Here is a 23,725-nt window from a genome sequence, read left to right on the forward strand (position 1 = left end):
TGATCTCTATTTGAAACAAAAAGAAAAAACACCCAATGTCTATTTTTCAAAGTGGCAGTTTTTCTTTGGGTTTATGGGTTCAGCAATAATTACAGTGAATTACTGTTATTATTCTTGAAAGTGGGAAGTCACATTTAAGATTTGATTTCAGAATCTGTTTTTGATTGCGTCCATTTATGCTATGCATGCAATTTTGGCTTTGAGAGTCAGTGTGATTGGAGACGGTGCTGTTTAACGTGCTGACACCTGGTCTATTACACATTCTGTTTTCAGTTAACACCCTTCACCAACTTCATGTGCAAGTAATGCATCAAAGACATGTCGGCTCATGCATTTCTGTTCTTGCTCAGACGAGCATATGATGTGTGAAAAGTTTTGGTTTATGTGGCTTGGTTCAGTAGAGGAAGACTCTTAAAAGTCTGCTTCATGTGACACAAGACAGTCACAGCACTCTTCTTTGGACCTGCCACCAATCCCTCTGGAGAGATGGGGGCCTGGATATTGTTGTGCAATTCAGATCTGAGTCTGTCCCTCTTTGCTTTTTGTGCAGGTGAACCGTCCCCCACTGTAGTTTCCCATCCGAGCCAAGGACATGGAGGAGTGCGAGTCCGCCCCTGCCAGTTTCAAGAGGAGGGCCTGGGCTCAGAGCCGAGACTCCTGGCAGGCTCCTGAGTCTCAGGACCAGGGAGCAGAGGAGCTGCTGTCTCCACAGCCTATGGAGGATAAGACTTCGACAGCCTCAGAAACAGGTACAGTCTCTCTTTTAATGGTATAACGGTTCCAGTTTTTCAGGTTTGTTCGGTTCTGTGGTTATCTTAATTCTTATCTAACCTTTCTCATATCTACACTTCTACTCGTACTTTGAGATCATCTTCTGCACTCACTCTTGTTCTCCCTCAAACTCGCACAACTTCTATAGGGTCCCGAGCCTTTAGTCATATTGTTTGTTGCCACAGGATGTGTGAAACAGTGAAACTTCTTGTTTTTAAATGTTGCCTTAAGACCCATCTTTTTAGGCAGGCTTTTATGTGATTGCTTTTATGCTTGAATCCAGTTTCCAGGCTGTAATAATGATTTTTTGTCATTTAACGTTGATTGTTTTATTGTGTTTTTAAGGTGTCCTTGAGTGTCATGTAAGGCGTCTGAATAAAATGTATAATAATAATACATAGTATTAGGGTTGAATTTTCAGGAATTTGTCATTTCAACCAATTAAGCAATGATTGGCGCAGCCATGTGGATTCAAAAATGCAGAAAATACAGTAGAAATCTTGTTAAAAGATTAAAGGTATGTTTACATTTAACAACATAGTAATGAACAGCAGTATTTACCATTGTATATTGTTGCGTAAATGTTTTAATACATGAAAAATACCACACAAAAACGTATACCACTTAGAGAATAAGCGATGCAAACAAATAGTTGATTTTAAATCATTTGATTGAAATGGACAGTTTGAACTGATTCATGAAAATAAAATAAATTATTATATTAACTATATTTTTGGAAGTTTCAGCCAGAGATGTTATAAAATACTCCTGATTCTGTAGAAAATGATTAATTAATCTCCAAATATTCAATATATTTGATATGCTAAGATTGTACATTGCTAATAAGGATGTTAATTGCGCACACACAATTATTGATAACTAATATTTTAACATATTGTTTGCTTGATATGGATTGTATTGCCGTCAGTAAAGCTGTTTTTTAGTTTTTTTTACCACACTTTTACATGAATTAAGCCTACAGATAACAGTCTGCATTTTGTGAATGTTAATATTTCTTAGCCTATAAAAATTCAGCGATACGGAGAAATACCATTCATACTCCTATAAATAGACACCTAAAATATGTATGCAAATTTAGGCTGATATGTATATGCAAAACAGAATGGCAAAGCATAAGATTGTTGTTTTTATCATGAATCGGAGTTATCAACATGACTTTTGGAGGTTTGAAGGTTTACTGGAAGTCGTAATGTCATAATGAACACAGCAGACAGCGAGATTACAGAGGTTTGTCTGCTCGGCTTGGCATTTGATTCTCCATGCAAGTCATGATAAACCAATTAAGAGCAAAGAAAGTTTTTTGAAAAACAGGAATCGCAGAACACAGTGGTAGTTCAGAGAATGCCGTGTTTGTCGTCACAGTTAGATTTGATGTTTGTTTGTTTGATGTTGCTTTTAGGGAAATTAATTTGGTTATTACACGGAACAGTTACTTGTATTTTCTTTTTTCCTCAGGTCCTAATCCAAATCAAGTAGAGAACTGGCTCAGGACCTGCAGGTGAGTTACCTTAAAAAAACACTCTGCTTATAAAATACAAATGCAAATAGTGTGAGAAAGATGTGTGTACACTACACGCCATGGTGTGACGTGTATTGGTAAGTAAACAAATCGCTCTGATGCCTTCTGGCAGAGAAAAGAGTTCTGTCTCCTGTCTCTGGTGTCTCTGACAAGCTGTAAATTTGAGAGAATTGTGTGAATAGTTCAGTTGGTTCAGACCGTGATCTTCCCAGAGTCAGGAAAGTCTTTACTTGTGAGGACTGACTATTGTCCTTTGTGCTGCTGGGTTTTTTCTGTTTTTGGGTCTGTAGGGGCCCATTAATGCTGGAGTTGTCCTCAGAGAGTTTTTAGTCTTTCTCTCTGTACTGCCAGGCTGTTTTTTTTAAGATGCACGACTGTTTAGCTCTGAAACGCAGGAGGAAAGGGCCGTTTATTTACTTTGAAGATATACGTCCCTCATGACCAACATAAACCTTCCACGTGAAAAACAAAACCGAGATTCCAGAGTTGTTGGTGCGTGTCCCTGTCTGCCATTTCATCTTGTGATCTAAAAGGAAGCCTTGCATGTTTGTTTGAACATTAAAAGAAATTTGGCTTAATGTCATTTACTCAACTTTTTTCGTTGAAGACGTGAGAATCGTTTGTTGCCAATGATGTGGTAATATTTAATTGCGGTCATAATCTGAATCTTTGAGTTTAAAAGCTGGTATGCTTGTAAAGGTTTTACCAACGTGTTTGGAATTATTCACATTGATGAAGTTATGTTGCTGTTCCAAAGTGAAAAACAGAGCCAAATCGCATTTGATATGGGCCATTATAATGACATTTAAACCATTTAAGGTTTGGGGTTGGTAAAAAAAAAATTATGTTTTTGAAAGAAGACTCTTATGCTCACCAAGGTTGTGTTTATTTGATGAAAAATACAGTTAAAAAAAATATAATTGTGCAATATTATGACAATTTAAAATGACTAATCTCCATTTGAATATGTTTTATAAGGTTATTTATTCCTGTGATGCAAAGCTGAATTTTCAGCATCATTATTCCAGTCTTCAATGTCACATGATCCTTCAGAAATCATTCTAATATGCTGATTTGCTGCTCAAGAAACTTTTATTATTATCAGTGTTGATGAATTGAAAGTTTGGTTACACTTTATTTTAAGGTGCCTGTGCCAGTGTTAAATACTGAGTAATAATAATTAACTATCCTACATGTACTTACTGTAGGATTAGAGTTAGGAATAGGGTTTGGTTTGGGCTAGCTACATGTAATTATGCATAATTTGCTGTTTTAAAGTAAGTTTGTGTAGCACATGCAACAAGGACAGTGTAATATAAAGTGTTACTGAAAGTTCAAAAGAACGGCATTTATTTGAGACTGTCTTCAATGATGAAAAGAATCTTATTTTCGGGTGTTTTGTTCCTTCATAGTTGATTTAATCAAATGCTCAGAACTAGTGCAAATTCCCCCGTTGAACCCAGTGCCACACACTAGGTCAATAAAAATACCTCGTGCTCGTCCTATTCCCAATTCCTGCTCATTATCATTAAACACACATGAGACAGACATCCTCCTACAAGCTGACAGGAAATGTAAGTGTCTCTAGCGCCGAGAGTTTGCTGGATATCCGGAGCCTGAAAGACTTTCGGTGGTGCTGCTGGTGTTGTGAAACATGGCGTGAGCTATTCTTAGCCTTGTTGTACGTGGTGTGGTTTTTTTCTCACGCCGTTCGGATCTCCAGGTGTCTGGATGAAAGTTCCAGGGGATTTCGAAGGCAGCGTTTTGTAAGTGCCTAGAGAATCTGTGTCGGGGCTTTGCTGTTCTGTGTGTACGAAGAAACGAACACGAGAGGGAAGGATGTTTGAGCGTGTTTTTAGGGAGAGATCTGGCGAGTGTAAGGAGAGGAAATGACGTGTTATTGATCTTTCAACAGGACTCCTCTCGGGGCCTCTTTGGATGAACAGAGCGGCAGTCCGTCCAGAGGTGAGTTCATCTTCTTCAGAACAAAAATGATGCATGTATCTGCATTTACATAAGTTGCATGTCGACGTTCTGGGATCGGTTTTACTGTAAAAGGTTACTCAACTGCTGGCTGACTCTCTTCTCCACCACTCCTTGTGAACTTTGGAGCAAGACCTCACAGCGCACTGCAGCGCACATGCACATTCATTGGCACACACACACGCGCGCACACGTATGCTGCTTTGGGGCCAATAGCAGACCCCCACACACTCCAGGCAAAGTAGTGCTTGATTAGATGAAGGGTTCTTCAGAGATTAACACTATACGGACTGAAGCCAAGAGCCAGATAATGTGTTATGGATCAGGTCATTCGAAACTGCATCGGCAGTCTTCCTGATAACTTTGTAGGTAAGGCAAATGCACTTAAGAGTAAATATTTACTTTTAATCTCTCAGTGCGTGCAAGCCATAGCCACATTCGGGCTCTGAAGTACTTGGATGTATTTAAGTGTTTTTTTTATGTTGAAGAGAATGGGAAATGATCACTTGTTCGTCACGATTGGTCAGTGTAAAGTGTTTGCTCTCTGAAAGCTGTTCTCTTTGTATTTCAGGGCCATTAAAGAATGGCTGTAGCTTTGAAGATGACCTGTCCCTGGGAGCTGAGGGTAAGTACTCGACACTTTATCCCTCAATCAGATGTAATTGCTCTCAAGTGTGCTCCTTTGTGAGGAATGTGCAGAAGTATTCCAAGAATCCCACGTAACTTCTTAAGAGGATAATGAACCAATTGACAAACAAGAATGACTACTGGCCGCCTTGTGTTATGGCTGTGTTGTTTTTTATAAAACCTAGTGGGTTTGTTTTCAGTTTTTGTGCTCTTTAGTGTTTACTTTCTATTTGGATTATGTGCTATTAAGGACACAGTGACATGTTCACACATGCATGGGATATTCTGGTTGAAAGACTGGTCTTGGCATGTCAGATAACTTTTCTCTGGTTTCATGGTGCACCTTATGGACCATGTGTTAGCGGGAGAGGAACGCTTAAATAATAAAAGTGACTTTGCAGCTCACTTTTAATTCCCCTAGTTCTCAGTGTCATAGCAGAGGTGTAGCAGAAGTCTGATGTTAGCTAGCAATTATTTGTGGTGAGGAATTATTTAATGCTGATGTGTTATGTTTAATTAGGGAGTGGATTAAAAAAATAAATAAATTGTGCTACACTTGTTTTTTACATACTGAGGGTCCAATATGGCACATTTTCAAGCCATAAATTTTGCTTATCGGCCATTTTTTTTATTTATGGTGTTTTTCAACAAATTTTATTTCGTATGTATGTATGTTTACTTTGTTTTAAAAAAAATTCGGGAAGGAAAAATGTAGGCATTCTAGATGTTTTGTAGGCACCCTGTATTGTTTGTTTTGACTCATGCATGTCTTTGCTTGGTGAGTGTTAACTTTGGAACCTGTGTGTGCTACTTAAAACTTAATAATGTTTAAAAAAAATAACAGTAATAAAACAATATTTATGACAAATTAATGTAAAAATATGAATAGTATGAAAAGCACTTGCATTGTTTGCTTGTGTAATGGGCCATCAGTTATACTGTATTTTCTTGTGTTATGCTATTTTATGTGTGGGTGTATTTTTACAGTTGTAGAATGACTAGTTTAAACAACACAACAAGTTGAGGAGAAACTTTTTTCTGCAGACTTGCCACAAGCCATTGTGAAACTGCAGTTGACCAGGTTTCACCCCTCACTGTGTCTGTATGTGAAGAAACGTGTCCAGACTAGTTCCACTGAATGACTCAGCTTCTATCCGCACTTATTGACAAAAGCACAGGAATCAGGCAGCACCAGTTGTGGGAATTTCTGTGGAAATTCGAAGTTGAGCATTTACACTTGAGGCTGATGGATGAGTGCATGTAAACCAGGACGCTTCAGGCCAGAAAATCTCTGGCTAATATCCTCAGCGTCTCTGTGTTCAATCCTGTCCTCTTTAGTGAACTAAAACCTGGTGTCTAATGTGATTTGTAACACGAATCGTTTGGCAGGTTAGGATGTGTGCACATATAATTCTGTCATTGTGCTCTAAGTGCTGAGGAAAAGTGCATTGTCGTCCAGAGTGGATGTTCTCAGCTGAATAAATCACTTTTGGAAATTAACATTATCACAACGTTAAATAAGGCTCTTTAGTAAAAGAAAATCAGACTATTCCCACAATGCTAAAATGACAGCCAGGGCTTTTGCTAACTGCACTTGTTGTTTCAAAGGTCGACAGGTGTTTTGAGAGGAATTTGGTATCAAATTAGGTAGGAATCCAGCACAGTTAAGCCTATATTCTTCTTTTTCTCTCTACAGCCAATCACCTCCAGAACAGCAGCACAAAAACAGAGGCCAATGGGTAAGCAGGATTTCAAAAATGTTCTCATCTTCTGTTTTGGTCTAGTCACAGGTGGATGACTGTCTTCTTTCCTCAGCTATGAAATGCCAGCCAAGGCCAAAAGGAGCCAGTTCAAACAGAAGGGCAGAAGTATGAACTCAACAGGCTCTGCAAAGAGCAGCACCACAGTGTCCAGGTACTTTACAACAATGACGTACTAAAGTTATTAACACATGTCAAATCTATGTGCTTGTGAATCAGCAAAAACTCAACCAGTGATTGGGCAAGGAGTTTGAATACAATAAATGTATAATCTTTTTAATTTATGTTTTACTATAGTTAATGACAATCTGGCTATATTTAAATAACTTTTACTTATGTTTCAGATTAGTGATAGACCAATTTGTTGGCTGATATTTGGCTAGTTAAATAGCTATTACTAATTATTTTATATGCATTATACATTGTATGTACTGTATGTGTATATATATATATATATGTATATGTACTGAGTTTTGTTTAAGTTTAGAGACGTGCTCCAGGAAAAAAAAGCCCATTTCCACCTCCATTGCGGTGGAGAAGCAATCCCGCGTAAAATGCAGGTTGCACACTCCTGCTCTAGGCGGGAACTCACGGTCTTCCAGGCCAAATGCATGCAACCACTGGTGCCTAATTTCCAAGTCTGCTGGAAAGCTATGCAGACCAGCAGTGCTGTTGCAATCAGCAACACTACACCTACGTCCCATCCTAACCACTGTACTAAATACAGATAAAGCTAATGCTAAAAATCTACGCTAACTTGAAGCTATCCTAACTGATGCAATACTATGCTACTAACTAACTATGCTTCTAACAGCGTTCCCATGGGTCCTTGAAATCCTTGAAAGTTTGTGAATAAAAAAATAAAAGCCCTGGAAAGTTTTTGAAAATAAACATGCATCGATACAGGTCCTTGAAAGTGCTTGAATTTATTTTGTGCAAGGAAGAAATTCCATATTATTCCCTCCGGTCCGGTAATGTGTTATTTCGCCAACACTTCGTGGCCTATGCATACTAGCTTTTCCGATTTACGTTAGTTACGCGCATTTATGCGTTACATTAAGTGTTTCCCGCGTGAGGGAAAACACTTTGTGTTGTACGTTGCCATGACGTTCACCCGTGCACGAAACTAGGGATGCACCGATGGTTTTTCAGACCAAGTACAAGTACTTACATTTGGGTACTTGCTGATACCAAGTACCAATATGAGTACTTAATAATACCATCACAGTTCTTCTAACAATGTTTTATTTTCATCAGATGTTTTTCACTTTCTGACTGTAACAAAGTAAATAGGCCTGCCTATACAACTTGTATAATCAAATTGCGAGAGCGCAATCGCTTGTGGAACGAAGGAGAAACATTTTACGGAAACGGTACGGCCACGTTCTCCACGCGTTTTTAGACGCGATATGTGAACGGCCCCTTAAAGTAGTATCGGGTGCGGTTGCATCGGGGTAGTTTTTACGAGTATGAGTACATGAGCACAGTATCAGACTGACCCCCGAGTACTGGTATCGGTATCGGTGCATCCCTACACGAAACTACTACGATGGTACCTCAACGTTTGTTGTTGGACACAACAAATGTGTCCCCGCATTAAGTCCTTGAACTTGAGGGTATTGGACCTGGAAAGTCCTTGAAAGGTCTTTGAATTTGAAGTAAACCAAGGTGTGGGAACCCTGTTCTAACAATACTACACTAACAACTATGCTAATTAACTATTTGGGCTACACAAAATAATCTAAATAACTATATAAATGCTATGCTAACTAGATGCTAATATCCTGATCGTTTTCAATACTCGCAATTCCAACTCCTGACTCTACAGTGGTTTTGACAGAACAAGATGTTTTTATACCAGGGGCTGAGTCTATGCCAAGGGCATGGTGAGCTGGTACCTGTTTGCGTCACGCGGGGAAACAACTTCCAATAGGAAAATTCAACTGCAGTAGCCACCGTTCAACCTGAAGAGGGCAGCACTCAGATGTTTTTACGCCATATATTGTAGAATTAAAACGCTTGATACCCAAATGTCAAAAAATTTACTCGAATCAATGAACAGCACTAATAAAGCCCCAGTCTTACAGATCATTAACTAAAAAAAGTTGTTTTGGGGTTTAGTTACCCTTTAACTAATGTTAACCTTGTTGTAAAGTGTTACCAAGATCTTTATCTGTAATGCATCACTTTGGCAAATATTGTTTGGGTGATGCAGATGTGTGTCTTCATTGATGATGTTTTTCCTGCAGTGTTTCGGAACTGCTGGACCTGTATGAGGAGGATCCAGAGGAGATTTTATACAACCTCGGCTTTGGACGGGAGGAGCCCGACATCGCCTCAAAAATCCCTTCTCGTTTCTTCAACTCGTCTTCTGGCGCCAAGGGCATCGACATCAAAGTTTACCTGGGAGCCCAGATCCAGCGCATGGAGTTGGAGAACCCGAACTATGCCCTAACAAGTATGTCAACTGAGCTGTCAACACAATCTATGACGTTTGATAGCATTTCTGCCCCCGTGATTCACACCGATCAAAATGATGAATTGAGGGAAATATTAAATGTTACATGCAGGGTGTAGCGAGCATTTAGAAATGCCTTCATTTGTCCCCTCCCCTTTTTTTAATCTGAAAAATAATCATTGCATCATTGTTTCGTTTCGCATGGCCTTGATGCATAGAAATAACATTGTAGCTAGGCAACCGGACAACATTTAAGTCAACATAAAGTCAAAACAGACTGTTTACCTTCTTAATGCACGTTCTTGGTCTTATTGTGCACAATTAATCGTGCATGTTATTGCAAATAAAATAATGTTTGTCCTAGAAATCTTTTATCAAAATAATTTAACTTCCTCTGCTTTTTTAAATGACTTTGCTTTTTGGCTCACATGCAAAGCATTCTCCAGTAACTCCACTCCAGGTTTTCAAAAATTCCCACTCCTCGCTTGGTCCCTGCTCTCAAGTGAAAGCGAAATTTGCACCGTTACCGATCTACTGTAAAGTTTTTTTCAGTATTTGTTTTTGCATCTGGAATGCCTTTGTATTACTAAGTCTTTTTTTCTTAATCTCAGTAATATTTCACAAAACGTTCTTGTATTTTGTTTGCTTTTAGTCTATTAATGCGGTTTAATTAAATGTATATTTCTGACATGCAATTGAATTTAGGGATGAATGAAATATCATTATTGACCAATATTTGTTTTATTTTTTGTTTATCAGTCTTGGCATCAATTGCTTAATTGTGCATTAAAAAACGAATAATTTAATAACACTGTTACGTTAACATTGCAAATCTCAAAATGAATATCCACTTTTCATTATGTACATTTATATATGCCTAAATTCACTTCCAGCATTTAAAAAATTTATAACATTTTTTTTTTAATATTGGACATTTATTAATTATCAGCATTATCGATCCTGGGGCGAGAGAGAAAAAAAAAAAGAAGCACTGCTTACACTCGACAGTCTTACGCCACTGCATACAAGTATTTAACCATATGAAGATATAAGACAAAGACAGCAAGAGAAGAGTTGAGGGAAGTTGTGGTGCCTAGAAAAGAAGTGTGTTTGAAACTAAGACCACATTGCAGAGCATCTAATCCATGGCGTTTCTCAATTACTCCATATCTTCAACCAAACACTGAGCTCCTAACCCTCAAACACTCGCTGTGTGTGCGAGGGCTGTTCAGACTCAGTAGAAGTAGAGCACAACAAAGCCATTGTCCTCCGTGGGCACAGAAATGAGAAGCAGAGACAGACTGCAACGGAGAGAGAAAGTGACAAGCAGGCTGTGGCACAGCAGAGCGGATTCTGCCACCCGCTCACATCAGGATTCGGCCTGTGTGCCAGCTCTGTGCCAGCTTTTGTGTTGGCCTACATTTGCATAATTCTCACTGAGCCAAGACAAAGCATCGGAACAGGAAGAACCTTGGTGAGGGAAGGGACGTGTGAAGTCTGTAATAAGGCCTGTTTTGTTGATCGTGAGTGCACTGCATTTGGCTTCAGGTTCACTTTGTTGCTTAGTTTTAGTAAGTGCTGGTCTGGCTGTGAACTGTTGGGGTAAAAGTTTGATACAAGTAAAAGACCAGTTATAATTTACTCACCCTTTATGGATTTCCAAACCAAGAAAAGAATCATAAAAGCCTGTAATAATGTGAATAACTTTAGTTTCTCACAAAAAGCTATGATATGACTTTACAGATGTCATCTATCGTGTCATCTATCTATCTATCTATCTATCTATCTATCTATCTATCTATCTATCTAAAACAAATTGTAATTATATTTGATGGTGCTAATGGTGCAGAAAATTGTACACTTTACCTTTAAATATGAAAATATTTATATAAATATTAACAAAGAAAAGTTATGTAAATTTATTTTAATTTAACATTTTATTTATTTGTTTATTTGTTGAAGCCCCATACAATTCATGATATTTTTATATTATAATGTTTCATTATATTCATATTTAATATAATTATTTGAAAAGCTTTGTTTGAATGTAGTTGTCAATTTTATTAATTTGTTTTTTAAATAAACAGATTTCAATTCAATTTGATGGTGCTAATAGCAGACAATTTTACACTTTAACTTTAAATATTAAAATATAAATATTAAAAAAGACTCTAATTTAGGTCAATTCTTTTAAAATAAACATTCAGATTTATTAATTCAAGTAATTATTAAACATACAAGGTATTATTCAAGCAATTATTGCTGTCAGTATTAAAATAAACAACAAGGAAACAATTTACAAGTAATAGAACAAATAATATTACTGACATGCAGCAACAGTTTTATTAGGTTAGTAGTAAACAGTTATTTTTAATGCCACAACCTAGACTAACTAACGGTTTATGCTCATACCTCACTAGGCAGGCATTTCGGATTTGAATGTTTATTCACGTTTTGTGGACTTGTTCCTCCATGTCTTGTTGTCTTTTCTTGCATAACTCTTGCTTCTTCCTCCCTAAATGCTCCTCCATGGGGGCTGTGATCTCGAATCGGACTTGCTTGTCCCTCTTTCACAGAAAACCACACTCTCTGTTCCTCTTTTCTTTTTCTGGCACATGTCCTGTGAGCCGTTCCTGAACGCTGACTCAGACAGCCTGGCTGCATTGCAGGAGATAAATGAAGACGATTGATTTCTGAGCACCACACATCACTGGCTTGTTATCACTTGTTATCATTCCATTACATGCCTGCAGTATTGTCAAATCTTTTTCCTTTATGCCAGCAATAATGACAAGCTTGATGTTGATAAAAACCATTGACATAAAACTGTCACACAAAAGTTAAGCGGATCTCATATTTTTGCACCGAGAGGCCCTATCTTTTTTTATTTTTTGTATTGTGTTTTTTGTTGTTGTTGTTGTTTTTCATAAAATGCACGCTTCACTTACATAACTCCCATATGAGCAACAAATAAGTAATTACACTGCTTTGAGTTTAACTAACCTTACTAATTAGCATTTTAAACGTTGCCTTTAGAAAATCAGCCTTACATTAGAAACAATTCTTAACTCATTTTGAGTCTGACATGATTAACCTGCGGTTAAAGTGAGTCAATTCTTTTGATGATTCAAAACGATGACTCCTCTAGTCAATTCATTTTAATTTACAATGTGGTTTGACCGTTTAAGAGATTACTTTATTTGTCAGTTATTTATTTATTCATTTGTTTATTAAAACCTTATATAATTCATATATTATTATTGCAATCAATTATTTATTGTACTTTACTATTAAAAAATTACAATACAATATATTAATATATGTAATAATTTTTTTTATTTTTTTACAATAGTAGGTTTTTCACTGTTTGAAAAGTGCTTTCTATTGTTTCTGTTTTAATTTCTTAAGTTTCTCCTTTTTTTTTTTTTTTTTACTAAATCAAGTTTGCTCTCCTTTTTCTGTAGGTCGATTCCGTCAAACAGAAGTACTGGCTACGGTGGCAAACGTTTTCACAGAAATCTACTCCCACGTGTCCGGAAGACCCATGGAGAAAATCGGCAACGGCGACATAGAGGTTAAAACACCTCCATTAAAAAGGAATAATTCGGCTCTGAATGTGGCCAAAATTCTAAAACGGAACATTACGAGACAGAACCTGTTGGCCTCCGGCACGGAAGGATCGGCCAAACAGCCGTCAGCGCCTGATGCTGACAACGCAGAGAGTGTGAACTCTGACATACGGGACGGGCTGACGGATACCGAGCACAAGCCACAGCAGAAGGTCTTTAGGAAAAAAGATTCATCTCTGGCAACAGTGACCGAGGAAGCACAGCAATGTATCTCAGAGGCCTCACTCAACGGAGACATCCCAGAACCTCTAGCCAAGGACTCTACGTTAACGAATGGTGATCACTCCAGTTCGTCACCAGCTCTGGACAAAGACACGCCACTTTCCCCGGTCCTGGTGAGCATCAGTCGCGTTTCTGACGAGAGTGACCTCACAACAGAGTCACAACTCAAAGAGCACGAGCGCCAGAACACCATCACTTCCACGCCAGATAAAGAACCATCCAACCTGCTGCCCAACCCACACATAGCCCACCTGCTCAGCCAGCCCAGAGACTCCTTTGAAATGGAGGAGGTACAGTTCCCTCTTGCTTCCACTTTACCAAAACAATCCTCCCTGCTTTCCCTTGTCCAGTTCTCACGCTGACAATCATCTCCAAGTTTCCCCTAAAGTTTCTTTTGTGTGCGTTTTGTTGTAAAAACAGCAGAGGGTCATGACACTTAAAGCTAAAAATAAGTAGGGAACATGGAGCGCCTGGAGTATATTCTGGGGATTATGGTTTTGCCTTTGATTATTTTGGAGCATGATACTAATTCTTAATAGCAGACAATTTTCACCAGTGATACTTAGGGTTGGGAATCAAAAATCGATTCCAATTCTGGAACCGGATACTTAAGGTCAGGAATCAGATACGTGTTCTAAAATTACAATTTCTATTCCTCTTATTGATTCCTTTGTGTGCATTTTAATATGACTTTAAACCATTCAAGCGCTGTGTTCTATGCTAGTCACACATCCAACGCGTGCGCACAGAAAACCACCTCTCATACTTCATGCGCGATACAAAACTGAGTTGTCTTCCGCGTCTTTTTGCACTTAAACTGACAAATACACACAAAAATATGTACAAAATATGCTCTTAAATACAGTTGGCTATTTCTTAAGTGAATGAAAAAAGTTGATAAGAAAACACGTGTAACAGTATATTGTATCCATTCAGCTCTTAAAGTGAAAGCAGCCTAATATTCCTGCTGCCGTCTCTATAATAGCGTTAATCAGACAACAAAAGACAAAGAAAATGTACTCGCTGTTTTTGAGTGAATAACTTTTGTAACGATATTTTCTAATGTATATTTTATTTATAAAGTGCTGTTTTTTTACATTTGATAACAGTTTCTGTATCTGAATAGTACATGAAAATCTTAAAAAACTGTTGTATCTTTGTTCAGTTGTATTTATTTGTGCGACTGCTTATTTGTTTATTGTTCTTTTTTAATTACTGAGTGTTTAGTTGTCTTTAATAATGCTTGAAATTTATATCAGTTAGGCTAGTTGTTTTTGCTATGGTATTTTTTAAGCCATAGTCAAAAAAGTTCCTTCTGTAAAATTATATTATCATAAATTAATTCATCAGTCAAATATTTATTGTAAATTACTAGTTAAGATATAATAATAATAATAATAATAATGATAATATAATTTTACAATATTAATGTACAATTAATAAATGAATGGTTCGATTTATTTGTATATCTTTATCTTTTTTTCCTTTTTCTGCATGCTTGAAACGTTGATTGTTTCGAGTGTTTCCCAACTTAAAGGGATAGTTCACCCAAAACTGAAAATTCTAACTCACCTCATGTCATTCCAAACCTGAATGACTTCCATTCTTCTTTCAAACACAAAAGATGGTAGTTTGAAAAATGTCTGTATTTTGTCCATACAATGAAAGTCAATGGGTCCAATGTTGTTTGGAAGCCAGCATTGTATAAAATATATTTTTTTATGTTCTGCAGTAGATAGTAAGTCTTACAGGTTTGGACCAACATGAGGGTTAGTAAATGATGATAGAATAATCTCTTATTGCTCTGTTTGTTTGAGCATCCGGACACGGCATGATATAGCAACATTGACTTGACCAATAGTTTGGGTTTGGGGTGTGACTATCTGTCTGTCAAAACCACCCAGTACTTTTACCAGGTCATTTTATACGCTGGCCCTTGGTCATACCACATTTTCTAACACTGGCTTATGAGCAGCATCTTTTGAGTATCTAAAACTGGTGTAATGTTCAAGTGTGACTACGCTGCTGTGTTGTAATCTCTCAGACTGGTAATAATATATTTCTTTGCAGTTGCAGAGTAATGAGGATGAAGCTCTTCCTGGTCCTGGTGGCATGTCTCGAGATGGCAGCGGTGAGTGTGGACTGACTGTGGTTATCAGTCACGCTACCAGGAAACTGAATTTGTATTCGCTATTTGCAATTTTGAAGCATTCAAAACACATATCATGTAAAAGAGACCTCTTAGCAACAGGTTATGGTATATGGTATTATTTACAACATGACAATCAGTAAGATTTAAATTTAAATTTGAATTAAGATAAAAATGCTTTCAGACTCATTTCTCCTGAGAATGCAACGGCTGTTTGATCATATCGGGTTGTCTTTCCCTAGAAGAAAACAGAGGAAATTTTTTTTATTCTTAACTATGATTCTGTCTATCATGCTGTCCTATAGCCCAGCCCTAACGAGCTGAAGGGGACTCTAAGTATATGTCTTTTAGAGACAGTATAGAGCAAGTCTGCCCTCGTGTGGTAGAATTTAGTAGATGTTCACTAGAAGAATGTTCTAGATTCAAGTTAAAGTTGTTTGAGTCATAATTATGTTCTGTGATTTGCAACATTATACTAACAAACTTGTTGTTATTATTACAGTGAATAAGTGATAGGAAAACAGACAAATATGTGGCAATAATTTACAATATTCACCACACTGAACCTAAATAATGAGATCTAAGCCTTAAAACGCATAAGCATGAATGATAAACTGGCTTTAAATTTGAGAAGTCTTCTACTGCTGGGAAATTAGTCATTCGCACTCAGTTTTGGTGCTTGTGTTGTTTCTCCTACAGAGCGGTTATTGAGGACTGCCAGCCAGCAGTCTGACAGCAGCGGGTTTGCAGAGGACCCATCCACAGACGGTTCGGGTTATCACCTGAAGGTACGTGAGTGTGGGCATAACCATCTGGGCTCTCAACAATCTATGAATACAAAGTGTAATCCTCCTCGGATTCATGTTTATCAGACCCATGTTATTTTGTTACCCATGTGAATTTAGTTTGCACTGATATCATACAAATTATATATATATAGTAATAAATCTGGTTCTGATTGATGGCCTATCAACTGGTGCATATCTACTGAAAACTCTACATCTTGAAAATGTCCTCTTTAAGATTCACCAGAACTTGTGCCATGTGTGTTCTCAGGGAACATAAATCTTAACTTTCAACATAAATGTTCCTAAGAACCAGTTAATTGGATAATGGAAGTGAAACTTCTCTCTTTTATTAGGTACAAGAAAGCTCAGACAGCTGTGACAGTGAAACTACAGTGACATCGCATGCAGGTGAAGTCAGCACTCCAGTAGCGTTGGAGTACCCCAACTTTGAAATATTGCTGGGCGAGGAAGCCCATCCTTTGCCCAGAGGCACATCTAGCCAGAGTGGAGCCAACAGACAAGTCCCTGTGATCCCCAGCCTCCAGATTCCCAATCCAAACTCTGACAATGTTAGCACCAATGGACCACTCCTTTCTCCTGACTCTGATAGGGCTTCCAGCATAGTGCAAGAACCCACCACAGACTCTCCAGAAGTGGATTTGACCGTGATTGTAAATCCTACAACAGATTCAGATGTAACTCATGAGGGCAACATATCCCAGCCTGGTTTGGGCATGGATCCAGACTCTCCTGAAGATCTACATTCATCCTCTGGACCAGAGTCATCGGATCTTGAGCAATGCCACCCCACGGCTCAAAGCAGGCAGATGGCCCTCCACACGGCCCATCAAAGGTCATCCTCAATGGACGAGGAACGTCCTGGCCGAGTATGGGTGAGGGACAAGGACTTGCTGAGGGAAAGTTTAGAGAGGAATCCTTTAAGGAGATCCAGCTCCCTCCCAATGTCTTCGCTCAACCCGGCTCGAGTGGTCACCTCCATGCGCATCCAACTTGGAGAGGGTTCGGTCAAACACTGTACCCCACCCTCGTACACATACCGCTACGACGAGGAGAATCGCAGTGACCGCGAAGAAGTGGATTCCATCATGGAAGAAGACGAAGTTGATCATGCCGACAGTAAATCTACGCTCTTGAATTCTGCTCCAGCAAGTAGATCAAAGACTGATAGGGGAACACCACCACCACACCATCTCAACATACCCCAACATCTGACTCGCTCTTCCAGCTCGCTTTATAGTGTCCCTGCCGACTGGCCCCAGAGGCCCCTGGGTGAAGGTCCAAGCTGGAGCACATCTAGCGTCCCAAACCTTTCTCATTATACAGGTCAGGCCCACCCTCTTCCTCCTCCTCATGGGTCCTTCTACTCTCCACAACATGGATTGGCCTACAACTTCTCGTACCCTACAAGACTTCCCCACCACACTCCCTTCCCACAACCGCAGAGCTCGCCTTGTCCTCAGCCACTTCAGAGTAATACATTTACTCCACCACAGGGGGTGACCTTTGCACCCCAGCACAATATGCATTATGCGCATCCGCACAGCACATCATACAACCCATTCTCTCCACCTTATAACGTTTCTCAGGGAGCTCCCTACGGCCCCTCATGGAACTTCCACGGCAGCCCGTACCAAACTCACATCCCTCTTGCGCAGTCCCACAGTGCCCCCTACAATTTGGGGTACAACAGTTCTTCACATCACCCCGGTGCCCCCTACAGTCATCCATATTATCAGTCTCCCCCCTACCCTTTCTCCTTTGGGACTCCTCCGGCACCCGCTCCTGCGATGGGCAGCACAGAGATGCAGCTCAGAAGGGTCCTCCATGACATCCGTGGGACAATGCAGAACCTTGGTCAGGTGAGAACTGCCAAAATTATTTGTATACTTGTGTGTTGCATCCAAACGGTCTTAACCTATGATAAACCTTGTTATTAATAAGGCTGTGCCTGACAAGGATGTATAAGTAACCATTTCTGATTCTGATGGTAGAAATAGGGTTAGCTGGTGGAGTTTTTTTTCTATAGCACAGTATATATATTTGCATCGGCTGGACTTAGGAAACATCAAGTAATGTGGGTGGGTGGCAAACCCTACATTATGGGGACAAAATGTTCCCACAAAGATAGCAATATATGAAATCCTTGTCCTTGTGGGGAAATTTGTTGGTCCCCGTGAGAAAACAGCTTATAAATCATATTAAGTGATTTTTTTGAAAATGTAAAGAAGCAAAACTGCGATGAGTAGGGTTAGTGTAAACTGATAGAATATACAGTTTGTACAGTATAAAAATCATTGTCTATGGAAAGTCACCATTAAACATGAAGAAGAGGTTGTGTCTGTGTGTGTTCATGTTTTTCTATCCCGGTGGGGACTTCAACCTGAATGCACACTTACTCCAGGGAACTCGTGTCACCGTGGGGACCTAAATCGAGGTCCCCGGGATGAAACAAACTTATAAATCATACAGAATTAGTTTTCTGAAAATGTAAAAATACACAGAAAATGCTGTTTTCTGTGATGGGTTGGGTTAGTGTAAGGGGATGTACAGTTTTATACTTTTATACAGTTTGTACAGTTAAAAAAACATTTATGTCTATGGAGAGTCCCCACAAAGATAGTGAACCAGGTGTGTGTGTATGTGTGTCAAGTCAAGTCAAGTCAAGTTTATTTGTATAGCGCTTTTCACAATACAGATTGTATCAAAGCAGCTTCACAGTATTAAATTTAAATACAACAAAGTTTGTTTCAAGAGGAATTTATTGATTGATAAAATTAAATTAAATATCCCCAAAATATCCCCAGTCATAGGTGTGCCCGTCATAGGTGTGTGTAACCTATGACGTGTGTGTGTGTAACCTATGATGTGTGTGTACTGTATGTAACCTGTGTGTGTGTGTGTGTGTGTGTGTGTGTGTGTGTGTGTGTGTGTGTGTGTGTGTGTGTAACCTATGACCTGTAATAAGTGTTTTGTTTCACACAAAGTTTTATATATATATCTACATAAAGTAGAACAAGGAAGTGTGTTCCGGATTCTTGCGAATCCCACCTTAAATGCAAATATTCAGCCGAGTCAGCATGCTGCATATCCCGGGCTCAGTTTATACATGTGTTTCCTGTATGACTCCTAAGTGATAACTGATCTGTGGTTTTGTTAGCAGAACTCATCAGTGCATGGAGGGGACACACCCATTGACAGGATCAGTACACCACGCTCTGTCCAACTGCTTTATGAGGTACATCATTTCCCAAAGAGGAAGCAGTCACATAGTTCATTTTCATAACCTTGTGTTGCATCAGTAGAAGCCTCTTATGAAATTGAGATGATCATATAGCTTGTGCAAGAGTTTTCTGGATAATGTTTAACCTAGTGTTTATGTCCCTACCAACTTGCTGAAGGAGCTCCAGATGCGGCGCAGGAGTCTGAACGTCTTCCGGACTCAGATGATGGATCTGGAACTGGCGCTCATGAGACAGCAGTCTATGGTCTACCAGCATCTTAGTCCAGATGAGAGGTGAGGAACAAAATCACAAGCCACAAAGGGCAAAGTGCTTCACCCTCTGGCTCCTTTCCCAAGTCTCACACACTCGTCTAGAAAGCCAAAAAACATATTTTTAAACTGGGACCCTAAGGGGGTCTGTAAAAATAAATAAATCAAATTGAAAAGATATTACAAAATGTTCCTCGTCGCTCTGAATGGCAGTACAATTTTACAGAGAGAAAGCCACTAAAGGAATTGTCTAATGAATCAGACATGCTAATGATTTATAGGCATATTAGTATGATTTCAGAAGGACATGTGACACTGAAAACTAGAGTAGGCCTAATTGCTGCTGAAAATTCAGCTTTGCCATCGCTGGGATGAATTACATTTTAAAATATATTAAAATAGAAACAGTTATTTTAAACTGTAATATTTCACATTTCTGTTTTTACAAAAGTATGTTAGTTTCCAGTAGCACTGAACAGCTTTACAATTTGACCGAGAGAAAGGCGGATGTAGCAATAAACTAATCAAGAACCCTAAAATATGTAAACAAATCATATATGCTAATGATTAATCACTATTGGAAAAAAATGACCATCGGAACGGTAAATAATAGTGTTAAAATATTGTTTTTCTGTTTCAACCTCAAATTGTTATGATCGCTGCACCTCTCCTAGCGATTTATCAAGTATTTACTAAGTGTCTGGAGAACTGATAAGAAACTTTGCTTTTGCAGGCGGGAGGCGGAACATCTGGAAACCCTGCGGACTGCAGTCAGACAGGAGCTGCAGGATCTGGAGCTTCAGCTGGAGGATCGCCTGCTCTCTCTGAATGAAGAGATGCGCAGCAGCTCCCAGCACAGCAGCCTCTACCGCCACCACATGGTCAGTGGATGTGACTGCAGCTGCCTCATAATAAATGATAAAGAATGCTTGTAATAGCTTAGCTTAGACCTAATTCTGCTTTAAATGCTTTACCAAATCTGTTAGCAGGTAATATAATATGCATTTCTCATTTTTATTATAGCCTCAGTGCAGAATAAGTAAATATGAATTTTAATGTGAAGTTCACTGAACCTGATATATCTAGAATAACCATAAACTGACAGTGTTGAGTTGAATTTCAGCAAAATAACTATTATATACCATTAGTGTGATGACAAATGACTAAAACGTGGCAACATTTTATATACACTACTGTTCGAAAGTTTGGGGTCCGTACGATATTTTTTATTATTGTAACTATTATTATTATTATTGCAAGGATGCGTCAACTTTGAGAGTAAAGGCATTTATAATACACAAAGGATTTTTATTTCTTATAAATTCTGTTTTTATACTTTCTATTCATCAACGAATCCTAAAAACCAAACATATCCCAGTCTCCTCAAATATATTAAGCTGCACAACTGTTTTCAACATTGATAATATTAAGAAATGTTTCTTGAGAACCAAATCAGCATGTTAGAATGATTTCTGAAGGATCATGTGACACTGAAGACTGGAGGAATGATGCTGAAAATTTAGCTTTGCATCAAAGGAATAAATTACATTTTAAAATGTAGAACAGTTATTTTAAATTGTAAAGAATATTTCACAATATTACAGTTTTTACTGGACTTGTGAGTAAATAAATGCAGCTTTGTTGAGCACAAGAGACTCTTATGAATCTTACAGACCCCAAACTTTTGAACGGTAGATTTTTTGACACTTTAGTAACAAATGCTTGCGTCTCACAGGGCATGCAGAGAGGTCACAGCGTGGAAAGCCTGTCTAATTCTTCAGCGCTTCGGGCCATGGAGCCGGTGAGTGAATTATTCTCATGTTACAGGGTCCTGTATCGGTTATCATTTCAATGCATTATTCTGCTCTCAGTTTCCTCTTCTAATTCTTGTGTGTGAATGTACAGGTGACGGACCTCCTGAAGGAGCAGTTGTACCTTCAATCTGAGCTGGGATATGAGGCCGCCACACTCAGTTCAGGCCGCTCATCGAGAGCATCCAGCCCTGGCAGATTCAACCGATCACACGACTGTTGCTCTCCTTCCCTGCAAAGAGGCAGTGTTTACCGGGCCACCCTCAACCTCACACCCACCGTCCCGCCACGGCCTGGAATGGAGGTTCCTCGGCCCGAATCCCCGGAAAGGATGGAGTCGAGCCTGACACCTACTTCTTTGGAGTTCAGCAGAGATGAAGACGAGTTGTCACTGGATGGTCGCAGGAGCAGGACGGCGGATGACTGCTGTCCCACCGAGTGGAGGAGTAGAAGTAGAGGGAATGGTGACCTGCAACATCTTATACAGGAGGTGAGAGAACTTATACATTTAACCCAATGAGCCGACTGATGTACAGCATTGTCAATGGCAAATATGTAAGGTGTAATGTACTGTACATTCAGCCGGTTGTAATCGCAAAATAAACCCCGACAGGATGATCCGGGCCCTGAAGGGGTTAATATTGTCATCTACGTTATCCCGCTTATTGCATGGCTATTTGCCACATAGGTAAATAATTAGACATGAAATATTGATTTGAGTTCAAATATTTTATCAGCTCATTAAACGCAAAGCTTCCGCAAAGAGAAACTGTTTCTATCAAGCAACTTTGAGCCAGGGTTATTATAGTGAATTAAAACCATAAAAAAATTGTGTTGCTTGAAATAAAATAAACCCTAACTGAAATAAAATATATATTTTATTTTTATTTTTTTATTTTAGCCAAGGCAACATTTCTTATTTTCATTTAATTTAACTTGATGTACTAAAATAACTAAAACTAAAACTGAAATAAAATTTTTAAAAAAAAACGTATAAAATGACAATCACACTACAAAATTACTAAAACTTTAACTCAAATTAAAAGAAAACCGCAAAATATAAAAATAAAATTCAATTCAAAATATTAATAAACTCTATAATATGATACTAAAATACTCAATTATAAAACTACTCAATACTAAAATAACACTGCAAACGAACAAGACAGACATTTAAGGGTTAATTTATTACAGTTTTTCACTACTTGCGTAATGACGGGGACATGAAATATTAATTTGAGAAGAAACCGTTTTAAAATCGTACCTGTTTATTATCTAATAATCCATTACAGTGAACAAAAAATCGTTCTAGCAACAGAAATGTCGTGACTGACCAATCAGAATCAAGCATTTTAGAGAGCCGTGGCGTGTAATAATAATACATTTCTGACAGCTAAATGCCACGACTGACCCATCAGAATTGAGTACTCCAGAGAGACATGTAAGAAAAATACTGTTAGATTCTGCCAAAAAATCTAGAAATTATGAAATGGAGACACAAAAGTAGCATGTGTTTTCCGTCCCCGTCTCAAAAGAAAGTGGAAAAAGCATATTTTACTGTGTCTTTGGCACCGTTTGAGCGAGTCCTTTGTAGCTGTAATGGTTTTTGGTGTGTGTGATGATTGACAGATTTTCTTATGAAATATCATGCATCAGTGTAGGCTGATTTACAAGTCTGTCATGATGGTCCAGCAATTCTGATGCTCCTAAAGGAAACTTGGACTGAATTGGTTCCTTGAAGTAATGTGGGGCCTGTGGGGTGATGTAACAGCCTGGCAAAACCTGATGTTCTTCATCGGCGTGTCAATATGTATTTGACACTTCACAGCACTGCCAGTTCTTGGGATTTCATATATGGAGAAAAAAAAAACACTTTTCAAATTGTTGCATGTTTTGCATACTTGATTATACCTGCATTATAAGTCACTTTGAAATATAATTTCATGTAAATAATTCAAATGATTCACATTTTAGGGGATCTTACTATGTATTTAGTGTTTGATTTTTCCTGCCTTTAATGCAGTCTAACATCATTTCTTTTGTATCCTCCCGCAGATTAAAGAAAGCATCGCTCATGAAATCAGGCAGGAGATTGTGAACGAGCTTCTGGCTGCTGTGTCGCCACATAGATCTCCTCTTCCAGCCAGGAAGCCTCCTGTGTAAGCAGCAGAACAGAGGACGGAGGTTGGTTTGATAGATCACATTATGCTCTATACAGATCTGTTAAGTGCTTGAAAACTTTTCATCTAGGAGGTAACGGGAAGAGATATACTTCCCTCTCCTAGAAATGAATTGAATGTGAATAGATAGATAGATAGATAGATAGATAGATAGATAGATAGATAGATAGATAGATAGATAGATAGATAGATAGATAGATAGATAGATAAAGTGTTAAGTGTTTTTTTTCTTTAATTGCTAATGCGACCTTTTTACACCACAGACTGAACAAAATTAATCACTGCTTGGTAATTGG

At 38.5% G+C, this 23,725-nt stretch overlaps 1 protein-coding gene across 4 annotated transcripts in view; it reads left to right on the plus strand.

Moving 5' to 3' along the window:
• The window catches only part of itprid2 (ITPR interacting domain containing 2), a 44,145-nt gene that overhangs the window by 18,555 nt on the left and 1,865 nt on the right, over nt 1–23,725 (plus strand). Inside the window, exons 2-18 of one of the 4 annotated variants that reach the window (XM_082176664.1) lie at nt 551–749; nt 2,248–2,290; nt 4,227–4,276; nt 4,866–4,919; nt 6,618–6,660; nt 6,737–6,835; nt 8,931–9,139; nt 12,604–13,280; nt 15,061–15,121; nt 15,839–15,927; nt 16,281–17,807; nt 19,106–19,183; nt 19,347–19,462; nt 20,172–20,319; nt 21,174–21,239; nt 21,344–21,739; nt 23,305–23,433. In XM_082176664.1, coding sequence (XP_082032790.1) covers nt 593–749; nt 2,248–2,290; nt 4,227–4,276; nt 4,866–4,919; nt 6,618–6,660; nt 6,737–6,835; nt 8,931–9,139; nt 12,604–13,280; nt 15,061–15,121; nt 15,839–15,927; nt 16,281–17,807; nt 19,106–19,183; nt 19,347–19,462; nt 20,172–20,319; nt 21,174–21,239; nt 21,344–21,739; nt 23,305–23,412 — 3,921 coding nt within the window. In that variant the 5' untranslated portion in view covers nt 551–592 and the 3' untranslated portion in view covers nt 23,413–23,433. The other 3 variants (XM_082176665.1, XM_082176666.1, XM_082176667.1) reach the window with 3 other exon arrangements.

Source organism: Leuciscus leuciscus, assembly GCF_965113295.1.
Source record: "Leuciscus leuciscus genome assembly, chromosome: 7".
NCBI classification, from domain to species: Eukaryota; Metazoa; Chordata; class Actinopteri; order Cypriniformes; family Leuciscidae; genus Leuciscus; species Leuciscus leuciscus.